The sequence below is a fragment of the Chanodichthys erythropterus genome, chromosome 12, assembly GCF_024489055.1.
Source record: "Chanodichthys erythropterus isolate Z2021 chromosome 12, ASM2448905v1, whole genome shotgun sequence".
Lineage (NCBI taxonomy): Eukaryota > Metazoa > Chordata > Actinopteri > Cypriniformes > Xenocyprididae > Chanodichthys > Chanodichthys erythropterus.
This window is the reverse complement of record NC_090232.1, coordinates 45,298,777-45,311,831: the sequence shown is the minus strand read 5'-3', so window position 1 is coordinate 45,311,831 and position 13,055 is coordinate 45,298,777. Positions and strand designations below refer to the sequence as shown.

At 39.7% G+C, this 13,055-nt stretch overlaps 1 protein-coding gene across 3 annotated transcripts; it reads left to right on the top strand.

The window, feature by feature from the left end:
• The first annotated feature begins 471 nt into the window (after positions 1–471).
• Positions 472–13,002, top strand: khsrp (KH-type splicing regulatory protein). 3 transcript variants are annotated; one of them, XM_067402468.1, is made up of 18 exons: positions 472–697; positions 2,312–2,417; positions 2,501–2,554; positions 2,636–2,672; positions 3,076–3,134; positions 7,133–7,204; positions 7,347–7,404; positions 7,507–7,672; positions 9,043–9,141; positions 9,262–9,375; positions 9,450–9,552; positions 9,628–9,749; positions 10,670–10,969; positions 11,047–11,156; positions 11,261–11,334; positions 11,421–11,621; positions 11,745–11,923; positions 12,860–13,002. In XM_067402468.1, the coding sequence occupies exons 1-18, from the start codon at positions 593–595 to the stop codon at positions 12,866–12,868; spliced, it is 1,968 nt and encodes a 655-aa protein (XP_067258569.1). In that variant the 5' UTR covers positions 472–592; the 3' UTR covers positions 12,869–13,002. The 3 variants fall into 3 exon arrangements, with proteins under 3 accessions (XP_067258569.1, XP_067258568.1, XP_067258570.1); XM_067402467.1 differs by having other exon boundaries at positions 473–697; positions 9,628–9,770; XM_067402469.1 differs by lacking the exon at positions 7,133–7,204 and having other exon boundaries at positions 474–697; positions 9,628–9,770.
• Positions 13,003–13,055: the final 53 nt, after the last annotated feature.

The window sequence follows — 13,055 nt, the reverse complement described above, 5'->3', positions numbered from 1 at the left end:
TTCTTTGAAAGTCTATAACTGAATGCATGCAAGAGAATGTATGTAAATTCAATTAAATTAAACTAAACTAAACAATCATTGACAGTTTTTATCATCATTTTATCTCTGCTTTATGGAAACTTCTCTACCGTATAATAAAAATACCAAGAAAAAGCACTGAGCAGAAAACTATAACCACCAAGGTTACACGGTCCTAAAGTCCCTATACGCTAATCTAAACGTCCATCATTGTCAATCAGCGTTTCCTTCAACTTCATTGGTCTATTTTAGAATCTCCAGGCCGCTGATTGGCTCCCTCTCACAGCGGCAGTCTCTATGCGTTGCGTTTGTCCAGCCCTCCTAACGTCTCCTTTCGACACAACTCATTGGGACAATGGCGCAATGCTCACGCTACTCCCGCCTCCAGCTGCTCTCTGATTGGCCATCGCAACCGCCACTCATTAAGAACGCCTATAGGAGCGCGCTTTCAGACCTGCAGGCCTTTTGTCCCTCCCATGCGTTTGTCTCGCTTGTCTTCCCGCGTCTGCGCACCTCCGCCCGGCCTAGACCTCCCCGCCGTATCCCGCACACTTCACCCCTCCGCACGGACAACATGTCTGAATACAGCGCGGTGCCGCCGCCCGGGCCCGGAGCGGCTCTAGGAGCCGGTGGACTCAAGAAAGACGCGTTCGCCGATGCGGTACAGCGCGCTCGACAGGTGAGTGATCCGCAGTGCGGGAGCGAGCGGGCCGCGTTTGTGGGTCAGCAGCGCGTAGGGCCGCACGCACATGAGCCGGTGTGCGCGACAATTATCTGTTAGCATGAGCTGTGATCGCGTTTAATTGAGCAATACGAATATCTAGGTCATATTTACCTTTACTAACGAGTGCTGTGAACCGTAATGGCAGCACATGGTAACGCTGAGATGCTTTAATGGACAGCGTGGTACTGAATGACTGCCATATTCACGTACCATCATGGTACGTACACGATAGTCTAAGCAGTAACGTGGAACTACCATGGTAAATGTCCAAAACATCGTTTTATCGTGTTTCATGTAGGTTTTATAAACGTACCATGGTATTACCATGGTTTTGGACTCAAACAATGCTAGTATCATGGTGTTGTTGTGTACATGTCCTGTAAAACATCCTAGCGTCATAGTAGCATTTACAAAAAACAAGTTTTGTTTACTCAAAATGTGAATTACTATAGTATGGCTGTAGTTTTAAATGAACATACTATGGTATTTTCATATACCTTTTCACTGATAGATTGCAGTATTTATTTACCATGTTTTTTTTTACCACCTTTTGTCACCCCACTTTTTTTTAGGCATGAAAATGCAATATCCAAACTTAAATGGTTGTAATTCAAGAATACTTTGGAATATACACATAAGGCTTGTCTTGTTTTAAAAATGACATTTGGTAGATTATTGTAGAAGTTAAATAACTTATGTAAGTGAAACAGAATAAAGTTGTAGAAGGTTAAGTTTATGAAAATGTAAAAAAATATAATATAAAATATGTATTTTACAAAACAAGTTTTAGCCTAAAACTGCAAGGAAATCAATGCCAAAAATGTGAACAAGTTGTTTGAAATTTCAAGTTGATATCTCAAAAAATGAGCTTTCAGTAAGATTTTGTTTGGGCGCAGTACCACACTTTTTCACTAGATTACAACCAAGCTCCATTACTGACCATATAAAGGCGCCTCCATTTCTACATATGGTTTGAGTGATCTGGACCATATATTTCCGTTATTTTCATGCTACTTATGAAGTAGACATCCTATATAGAAGTAGTATGGGAAGTTTGGCAGAATTTGATATGAATTCAGCCTCTAATAAACATAAAAACATATGTGGGTTACTGATCGCCGCCACAATCATAAATGTATTTTTTTTTTTTCTTTCTATTAAAATTTTCAGACCTTTTTTCCTTCTCAAAAAAAACTCTTGGCATGAAAACAAACCAATTTGATTTTTCATGTTCGAGATTTGTCTGAACATGCCTTATGAGTATGAAAATATGCTTGTTGCAAATTGATAAATTACTGCTCCTGTGTAATTTATTTTGAAAATCGGTCACCAAATATGTACACGAGAGATTGTAAGTTTTCAAATGATATATAGTTTGTCAAGATTAGTTTAGGTTTAGTATAGAATATTACTGTTTTAAATATGTAATGGCTGCAGTTAAAGAGTACAATGAGGAAACAATAGTGTATGTCCAGAAAACATAGTGTTTAATAATATAAGAAGCCCTAAGATCTATAGTACTCCTAGTACGTAATTTGAGCATGCTGATTTTTAACTTGTGTTTTCCAGATCGCAGCAAAGATCGGCGGAGACGTTACGGGTCCCCCTATGAGCAATAACGGAGGAGCAGAGAGTTATCCCTTCGCGGCACAGAAACGATCGCTGGAGGACGGAGGTACGGCGGCAGTGAGACGCGCTCTGAATCGGTCCCGCTCGCCTGAGTTTGTTTTTGAACTCTTCTTGTGTGTTTTCCCTCAGATCAGCCTGAAAGTAAGAAGATGGCATCCGACAGGGACAACGCTGCAGCCTTGTGTACGAGCTCCTTTACTTTCTTCTCAAAGCAAATGTGTGTGTATTTTTAGAGCAATGATTTTATCCCTGTCTCATCCACAGCTATCGGAGCCCAGCTGGCTGCCCTTTCCCAGCAGAGGTAAGAGTGCGCTCGGATCAGAGCGGTTACTAACGTTCGCTTCATCTGAGTCATAAATACTGATTGCAGATCTGACCCTTTGAGACGGCCAGAATAACTACTCAGACCTGTATATTTAGGCTGGTTTCGAGTTCCACTGACTCGATCAGATGTTGAGCAAAATACAGGCACTCTTTTGAAAGTTAAGACTATTTTTATCATAACATGGCATCTTTTATACATAACGGGCACTCAAAAAGCACTAAGATGTGGTGCAGCGACTAAAGATGTCTGTCTGAATGTGCATCATTTAAGAAACTTTTCTAAAAGGAGTTTTGTTCCCGACTATAAGTTACTGAGAACTTGCTGCATTTGTCTGCTGAGCTTTTCATGACTGTTGTGCTTGTTCTTTGTCTTTCTGTAGTGTACGTCCCTCGTCAATGACAGAAGAGTACAGAGTCCCTGACGGCATGGTTGGGCTCAGTAAGTTCACATTACCCATCATGCATTGCTCAATACTGAACGTTCTTTGGTGAATTGCAGTCAGGCTCATATTAAATTATATTTTTAGGTGTGTATATATACATATATATGTACATATACACACAAGGGGTTTGGACAATGAAACTGAAACCTGGTTTTAGACCACAATAATTTAGTAGTATGGTGTAGGGCGTCTTTTTGCGGCCAATACAGCATCAGTTCCTCTTGGAAGTGACATAAACGTCAGAGGCCACTTCCAGAACGGTGTCGAGGTCACTTTTTGATGTTGGGCAATGAACGTTTTCTTACTCGCTCCTCCAAAACACCCCAAAGTGGCTCAATAATATTCAGATCTGGTGACTGTGCTGATCATGAGAGATGATCGATGGAAAAACAGACTGCATCCGCTGTTAACACTGTGCAGCGCTGCCGACGACTTCCGTAACGCGAACGAAGCACTTTGATGTGTGGCACTTGCTCTCGCTCTGCTGGATGTTTGCGTGCGCTCTTCTGGGAGAAGTGACTATACAAAGAATTCCTTTGTCATACAGCGCCATACTCGAAAAAGACTTTCCAAAACTTATACGAACCCTGAAGGAGTGTATTTGGCAGAGAAATACTTCATACGTCTAACTTGTGTTTTGAAACTTTGGCCATGTTTAGCATGAGAATCCAACTCTTTTTAACAAAGTCAGAATGCATGAAATGGCATTTGACGTCCCCTTTAACATACTTTTAGTTGTCAAAATAAATGCAACAGTTGCATATCGAAGTTGAACTCGATACAAAGGAAATTGTGTTCTCTTTGAATCCTCATGCGCAAGAATGTCAATGTGGCGAGGGCAGAATCTGGCAACACGAACGTCAGGATGTAAAATTAGTTATATTATGCATTTTAAATGTCATTTGTATTTGTAATTTTGTATTGTACTTTACAGAATAACACAATTTGTGCCTATTTGCTTGTACAAATGCACAGCACATGCATTTATTTTTCACTAAATGAGGTATTTACTTTAAAATACAGAAGAAACATAAATTTGTGCTTTGTATTGTGGTCTCGCATAACAGTTTTTGCATACTTTTGAGATGTTGTTAAATGTGATTTTCTATAATGAGTGAGTACATGCATGCATGAACAGTTTTGATTCTGCTTTAATCGGCTCCATATTTTATAGGGGTGAATCTTTTGGAATCGCCATTTGATTAAAATTTGATTCTTATTTTGAATCATTTCGATTTGTCTATATGCACAGATTTGATTCTAAACTTAGTTTTGAATCATTTAATTTATTGTCCTTTAAGCCCCCCTCCTTTATATATGAGAGAAACTGTGCTGCCAAAATGTGCTCAAAGGTGTAATTAAGTTTTTGTAATTAAGTTTTGTTTAATTATATTTCAATGTCATGTTAGTTTTACTTAAATCAATTTATAATGGTTCAATATAAACTATTTGGATATCTTATTCATGATTTCCAGGCTTTTTAATGTATTAATATTGTTTATATTTGTTCTCCTGGTACAATTTTGCCACGTCTGTTTGTTATATTATGTTTGTAGGGGGCCTGTTTTGCTTTTTTGTGATTTCTGGCCACCCTTCACATGTAGCTTTAAAGAAGAGTAGAAGGGGAGCAGCTACTATTAGTGGAGTTATTTAATAAGGTAGTTATCAGGTTTGTGTAACACAATAATGTGGTTGCAAGGTGTGTATAGAGACACTGCCGCTGCTCAGCCTTTCATATTCGACTTTTACATCATGATTATCAGCTTGTTCTGATCAGTGGCCAGTTGTTTGCATTCTCAATATTTAGTGATTTAGCCTTGGATACCCGTTTGCTGTGGTCGTAAAGAGATAGTTCTCCATCTAGTTTTCCTTTTTGTCAAGGAAAAAAGAGAGACTGCATTTGTGAGCAGGGTGACCAAAGGGCTGGTCAAGCTTGTGCCAATGGTGGCCACACCTGTCCACCCCTAGCTCTGTGCCTGTTCAGGGTACAATGTGTGAACCATTAGCTGCACATGGTCCTCCAGAATAATCCTTGGCAGTGATGTGCCCATCAATCACAGCAGGGAATGCCATAATATTGCAGTCCAAACCATCACTGATCCAACGCTGTTAAGCCTCTGTAGGGCTTCTCCACTACACTGTAGCTCAAATGGATGAGGGAAAGACAGTGAAGGTGGATTCATCAGAGAACAATACATGTTTCATATTGTCCACAGCCCAAGATTTGCACTTTTGGCACCAATGAAAGCAACATTTGGCATTGGCATGAGTGATCAAAGGTTTGGCTATAGCAGCCTGACAGCCCAAGTTACTCCTGTTGGATGTGGTTTATCTCTTGTGGTGGTATGGCAACATTATACCGTAGCTCCTGATACACCACAAAGACTTGCTGTCCTGCGGTGTTTCCCGAAAGCATCGTTGGTCAACTATGGTCGTAAGTCCCATTGAACTCTATTGGTAAAGATGGAACTTGTGACCATAGTTTGCTTTGGGAAACACACCCCTGGTCAGAGATGAGCCAGTGAGACGCGCACCAACAGTTTGTCTCCCATTATGTTGTTGATTGCAGTATATTCTATGTACAGTTGTGCTATTGCTCTGCTAATTCATTCTTCACACTGAACTTACTGATGAAACGTAAATTCAGTGAAGATTGGCCAGCAGACTGCACATATAGCTGTGAAACCTCCAACGCTATATTGGCCAGTGTTTCAGATTTATTGTCCAACCCCCTGTGTGTATATATACATGTATGTGTGTATATGCATACAAATATAGAATTAAAGATATGCATGTATTACATGAAAATTGAATTATATACAATATACATTCATTATTATTTACAACATGCATAGTATTTTATATAAAATCATAGTACTTGTGTATATCTTTAAAATTCTATAAAGTATTTTAGGGCTGTCACGATTCCTCAATTAAATCCTCGATTGCATTTTGCTCGCGTTGAGTAACCGGTTAAATGGCACATTCCTTGAGAATCGACGAATCGCATTAAAACCATGTAAAAACTATAAATGTTATAGCATACTGGTTTTAACCATTTTACTATTTAATACTACAGCATAGTGGTATTGTGAATTCACAAAGGCAGCGATTCAGTTAAATATATGCCCGGCGGGTTTAATATACATACGTTTTAATGGTTTTCATGCGTTTAGATTACGTGCGTCTCAGAGCAGCTCCGTTCACTGTAAATTCTGCTCCACGTTAACTTTTTTTTTTATATGCATAGAGCATCTCAAACTCCATATCTGCATATGCTGAGAGTTTGGGTTGCTTATAATGTTCATCTGGGAATACATTGTGTGCCATTTCATCAGATTTGTAAGGTAAATCATTTATAAACCTACACCAACACAGGAGAATACATCCGTATGTTTCTGAATGTGCAAACTGTTCAACACAATTTCAAAATAAGTTTAAACCCTTGCTCTTAGTTTGCATGTTTTGATGTCCACATGTTCTAGATCAAGAAGTTGACAGTGGCTGTAGCATTTCTATCATAAAGGAATTTCCAAATTATTTCACCAATATTAAACAAGGATTTGATCTGCTGTAAAGTGTAACAACAATCACCAGGCTGATGGTGCCCTCTGCAGGCATTTATTATACATTATACATAGCTTATATTATGTACAATGTATTTTAACAGTTTTCATATGATTACTTGCTTTTGATGCTTTTGATACAAATATTGCTTAATTGTTATATGTATTTTAAATCATTTTAAAGGCTTAGGTCTTTGCTTAGATCTATTTTTATTACCACAGAAAATATCAGAATAATCGTCAAAATAGACCAAAATAATCGTTAGTGACAGTCCTAAAGTATTTACAATTAAGTTTTATTATATTGTGTATTATATATTATATAATGTGTATTTGAGGTCTGGATGTTTTTAAAGTTTATATTTTTGAATTTAAAATATTTTTTTTTTTTTACGCGGTCAGTAAATGATGTGTGTGTCTGTTTGTAGTCATTGGTCGCGGTGGAGAGCAGATCAATAAGATCCAGCAGGAGTCTGGCTGTAAAGTTCAGATTGCTCCAGGCGAGTCAAACACGGGTTCACAGGAGTCAAGCGGACACACCTGTTCAAACTCTGTTCACTTCTTTCCTCGGTTTGTTTTTCCTGATATTTGTTGCTTGAATGTACGAGACGTGACGGAGTCTGTTGGTGTTGTGTCTTTTAGACAGCGGTGGTCTTCCAGAGAGGAGCGTGTCTCTCACCGGAGGCCCTGAAGCCATCCAGTACGTTTGGGCTTATTCACATTTTTTTTTTTTTTTTTTTTTTTTTTTTAAATCTGCATTGTGAATCTGTATGGTGTTGACCTTTTAACCTGTCCAATGCAGGAAAGCCAAAATGTTACTGGATGACATTGTCTCTCGGGGGCGGGGCACTCCCCCCTCCTTCCACGAGTCGACCAATGGGAGCGGCAACATGCAAGAAATGATCATTCCAGCAGGGAAAGCTGGTCTCATCATCGGCAAAGGAGGAGAGACCATTAAACAGCTGCAGGTAGAGTTTGTGCTCGTCTGTCTGTACAGAGAGGCTTTAATCTAAGAGGTTTGGAGCGAGTTACTCTAATCTACACTTTTTAGTGAGTTAAAGGGTTGGTTCAACCGTAAATTTAAATTCTGACATTTACTCCCCGTCATGTCATTCCAAATCTATAAGGCCGTTCATCTTCAAAAGATGACGATATATTAATGAAATCTGAGAGATTTCGGTCCCTCCATTATATTTACCAAAAACACTGCTTCTAAACCTTCATAAAGAGATTATAAAATAAATCCATATAAACTGAGTGCTTTGATCCAAGTCTTATGAAGAGACATGATCACTTTAGAAGATTAATAGATTTAATCTAGGCTTTTATTCACACATCTCCACAAAATTTGAAGCAGCTCAACTGTTTTCAACATTGTTTCTTGATCATCAAATCATCAGATTAGAATGATTTCTGAAGGATCATGTGACACTGAAGACTGCCTTGATCACAGGAATAAATTATTTTAAAATAATAAAATAGAAAAGTTCTTTTAAATTGTAGTAATCCACAATATTACTGTTTTTACTGTATCAAATTAAGCTTGATGAGCAGAAGACTCTTTCAAAAACATTTAAAACAAATCTTAACAGCCCCAAACTTATTAATGGTAGTGTAACTAATATAGTAGCTATGTTTCCATCTATATTTTGGGATATCACATAAAGCGCTGGATGGAAACACCAAGATATGCATACATTTATAAAAAAATCATTTAAAAAAAAAAAAATGCATTTAATCAAGGCAGATAAATGTGTCCACCAAAAAAGGAATGTGCATAAACTGTGATGGATACGCAACAAACTCAGTGTGAATTTGCCTAAACACGGTCTGATTGGATAACTGGACTAACCAGTGGACCAGTCACATCACAGCATCTCAAATGTTGGTTTGATTTGAAAGGACAGAGCCAAAGTCTGTCATCAGAATGATTTGGTTTAATTTCCTCCCAGAAGTCTGTGCTCTGTGAGGCACAAGTCATTTATGATGGAGGAAAAATAGCCACAGTTTCTTCCCTGATTGCAGCAACTTCCATTTTTTTTTTTTTTTTTTTTTTTTTTTTTAGATATTTTGTGCCAATTTCTCAGGAACTGATGATTTTGTTCTCTTGTACACATGAAAACATTGCTTTATTTGCAAATGTTTAATACAGTATTCCATTGCAAGTGTCATTGTACATTTTCCAATACAATTATGCAATCAATATTTATGAGTTCATATTAAAGAGCCTCATATCTTGTTTTTACAGCTTCATGTCCATAAATTCTTTTTGGGCTATTTGTTCCCTTAAATGTATAAATTCCTCTTGAACTAGTATTAACATGTTTGTGTGTTTCAGGAGCGAGCTGGTGTGAAGATGATTTTGATTCAGGATGCTTCTCAGGGGCCAAACATGGACAAACCACTGCGCATCATTGGAGATCCTTACAAAGTCCAGGTGTGTCCGCTTTCTCCACTTCTTTCCTCTCACCTGTTTCCGTTCCACGTTTGGTACCTGTTGTACCTCTAACAAGCCTGTCAGGTTTTGATGCTCAGGTTTTGTCTGGTTTCTCTCTAGCAAGCACGTGAAATGGTGCAGGAGATCCTGCGAGAGCGGGATCATCCAGGCTTCGACAGAAATGAGTACGGCTCTCGAATGGGTGGAGGAGGCGGTGGTGGTGGAGGAATCGAGGTGCGTGTTCGATTCAGTAGTTTAAATTGCTTGCATTTAGATACCAGTGTGACAGTCTCATTCTGATTGGACAGGTGCCTGTTCCACGTCACTCTGTGGGCGTTGTGATTGGCCGAAGTGGTGAGATGATCAAGAAGATTCAAAATGATGCTGGTGTGAGGATACAGTTTAAACCAGGTTTGTTTTTGAGCTCTTGTCCAACTCAGTGTTTTATAGTAGGGTAGTGTGTAACGGTTTCTCCCATTTCTGTAGATGACGGTACCGGTCCAGATAAGATCGCTCATGTAATGGGTCCTCCTGACCGCTGCGAACACGCCGCCAGTATCATCAACGACCTCCTGCAGAGCATCAGAGTACGAGAGGAAGGAGGAGGGGTGAGTGATGAAGGAGAGATGGTGAGTGAGGAGGGGGGGTGAGCGAAATATCCAGAGGAATCTCTGCCAACAAGCTTTCAATTGGCAGGGCCTTATGAAATCAGCTTTATTTTTTCTCAAATTCCACTTTTTCTTTCCTTTCTTTATCTTTCTGGGTTCCATTTTTAATGAATAAATGACATTTTATTGATCAAAAGCTTGTCTAATGAATTAAAGTTAGACAGTGCAACAATTTATTAAAAGTTCAATTAAATTAAACTGATTTAATGGGGGCCTAAAAATGCAATTTGTTTTTATTTTTGATTAATTCAATTCATAACTAACAATTTGTATTAAATTTATATTTTTTTTTTAAATAGAGCCCTATGGATTTTTTTTTTTTTTTTTTTTTACATTTTAAAAAATTGTTTATTTCTGGATTTCGTTTAATACAAATGAAGGCATGAAACATTAACAATTGATTCATCTTTAAAAATGTCATCTTAAAAATGGAATGAAAGTGTTATTCCTAAAGGTTGTTGTTGTTGTTGTTGTTATTATTATTATTAACACATTAAACTGTATAATATAACGTTCTTCATTAAAGCAAACTTTTATTTTGTTGAGTTAAGACATTTGTTTATCTAAGTTTTTCTTTAATTGAATGTTGAAATGTTTGTGACTCTCAAAGCTCTAGAGATGTTCATGAACCATCTACAAAATATGTATAATAGACTTAAATATAAATGTTAATGAGTGGAGCAGTTTAGTCTCTTTGCTAATAATCAGATCATATGGACTAGCATTTGTGAATGTACAGCACTACTTTTGGTTTAATCATCCAAAATTTTGGATACAGTAAATTTCACTTATGACTGGATTCCACAAATCGGTCCATGTTTTCCTCATGTGTCTTACATTGGTTAATCTTTGTCTCTCAGGGTCCTCCCGGTCCTCCTGGCACAGGCATGCCACCGGGTGGGCGTGGCAGGGGGCGTGGCCCAGGAAACTGGGGCCCTCCTGGCGGCGAGATGACCTTTTCAATCCCCGCCCACAAATGCGGTCTCGTGATTGGCCGAGGCGGTGAGAACGTGAAAGCGATCAACCAGCAGACCGGCGCCTTCGTGGAGATCTCACGCCAGCCACCGCCCAACGGTGACCCCAACTTCAAACTGTTTACCATCAGAGGCTCACCTCAGCAGATCGACCACGCCAAACAGCTGATCGAGGACAAGATCGAGGTACGATTAAAAATCGCTTTTGTGCTTTTAACTTGACTGGTGTTTGCTGGTTTTAACTTGTTTGTGTCTCCTCATAGGGTCCCCTGTGCCCTGTTGGTCCCGGACCGGGTGGGCCAGGCCCTGCTGGACCCATGGGCCCCTACAACCCAAACCCGTACCAGCCAGGACCCCCTGGTGGACCGCCACAGTCAGTACTGCCTTAATGGCATATTAGCTTCAGTGAAATGGTTAAGATTTCATTTTGCAGGTCTTATTTGCACATTTTCAAGGCTGTTCTCTCTCTCTCTCCAGCGGTGGTCCTCCTGGAGGTCAGTATCCACAGGGTTGGGGAAACGCGTACCAGCAGTGGCAGCCGCATGATCCCAGTGAGTCCTTCTGCACTGATGCTTTTAATAAGTTGATTTGTAGGAATATCTATGTAATGATGTTTTTATTTATCTCTCTCTCTCAGGTAAAGCAGCAACAGATCCTAACGCAGCATGGGCGGCTTATTACGCACAGTACTACCAGCAGCCTGGAGGGGGCGCTATGCCGGGACAGACGCCTGCGGCCCAGCCAGCCGCCGCTGCTCCCGCTGACCAGAGCCAAGCTGCTCCAGGGACTGCCCAGCCCGACTATACCAAGGCCTGGGAGGAGTACTACAAAAAGATGGGTACGGGCTTCATGTTATTGAAAGCTTGTTTTGTAAATATCTGGTGGAAGTGACACTAACCCACCCTAGGCTGCCCATCATTCCAGCTCAGTGTTTTTGATCTCTCTCGTTTGTGTCCATCAGCCGCGGCAGGAGGAGGCGCTGCACCCGCTGCAGGAGGAGCTCAAGCCGCAGGAGCCGCAGCCGCGGGACAGACGGACTACAGCGCCGCGTGGGCTGAGTACTACAGACAGCAGGCTGCTTATTATGGACAGACGGGACAGGCCCCCGGACAGCCCGGTGCAACACCGCAGGGCCAGCAGGTACAATCAGTGATCCCTCTGTTTTTACTATGAGAATTTGCTTTTTCAGTCAGAAGAACCATTTGATCTAAACAGCCATTGTTGGCAAGTATTTTAAATTCAGGTTAAAAGAATACTTCACCCAAAAAAATGATCCCATGATTTGCTCGCTCTCAAGCCATCCTAGACACACATGACATCCTAGTCGTATATGACAATCTTTCAGAGGAACGCCATCGGAGTTAAATTTAAATAAGCTCTTCCCAGCTTTGCAATGGCATTGACTAGTTTTTAAGCACCAAAAAATGCATCAATCCATCATAAAAGTAATCCATACGACTCCAGTGGGTTAGTAAAGGCCTTCTGAAGCAAAGCCATGAGCTTTGTTAGAAAAATATGTTTTATATGAATAAACAATTATAAATGATAAAAATATACAGTACTGTGCTAAAAACAAAGCTGGTGGAGGCCTAAGACTTTTGCAATGTTTTAATGACCGTCCACATTTATTTTCAGTCTCTTTATTATGATACAAACAGAAAATACAGTAAATATGTACATAAAATCAAGCAAAAATCAGTAGAAAGAAACTCTGAGAAACTTCATCAGATTTTGAAAGATTTCTTGGTCTTCCAGAACCTGTTCCTGCTATTGCTCAAGTGTAAGGAGAGGTCACTAAATACTTGCCACTAGCCTATAGAAGCTATCTTATTCTTAAAACTGTTTTTTTAATATTGCATTCAAATGTACTGTTTATATTCTAGTAAGGAAACTGAGAAATGATTGTATATGGTAATTATACCATTGCTAAAACATGTAATTGTGGCCTGAGACTTTTGCGCAGTACTGTATATTAAGTATTGTTTGTTTGTGTGTGTTGAAGGCGTTGTTTAAAGCAGTGTTGCTCAGTTGTTTCTGTATCCAGTGATCTGACAGTGATGTTTCATCTCTCCTCAGGCGCAGTGAAGAGACTGATGCTGAGCTCTCCGTCCGGGTCCTTCCCTCCATCCTCTCGCTCTCCTCTCAGAAAAGGACTTCTGCTCTTCCTGTTTTTTTCCCCTCTTCCTGTGTCCAGCAGAAAAGCTGTGTGACTCTCCTCTGAAGCCAGACATCTGTCTTTATGACCACATAAAGGCTTCTGCAAATCTTTTTT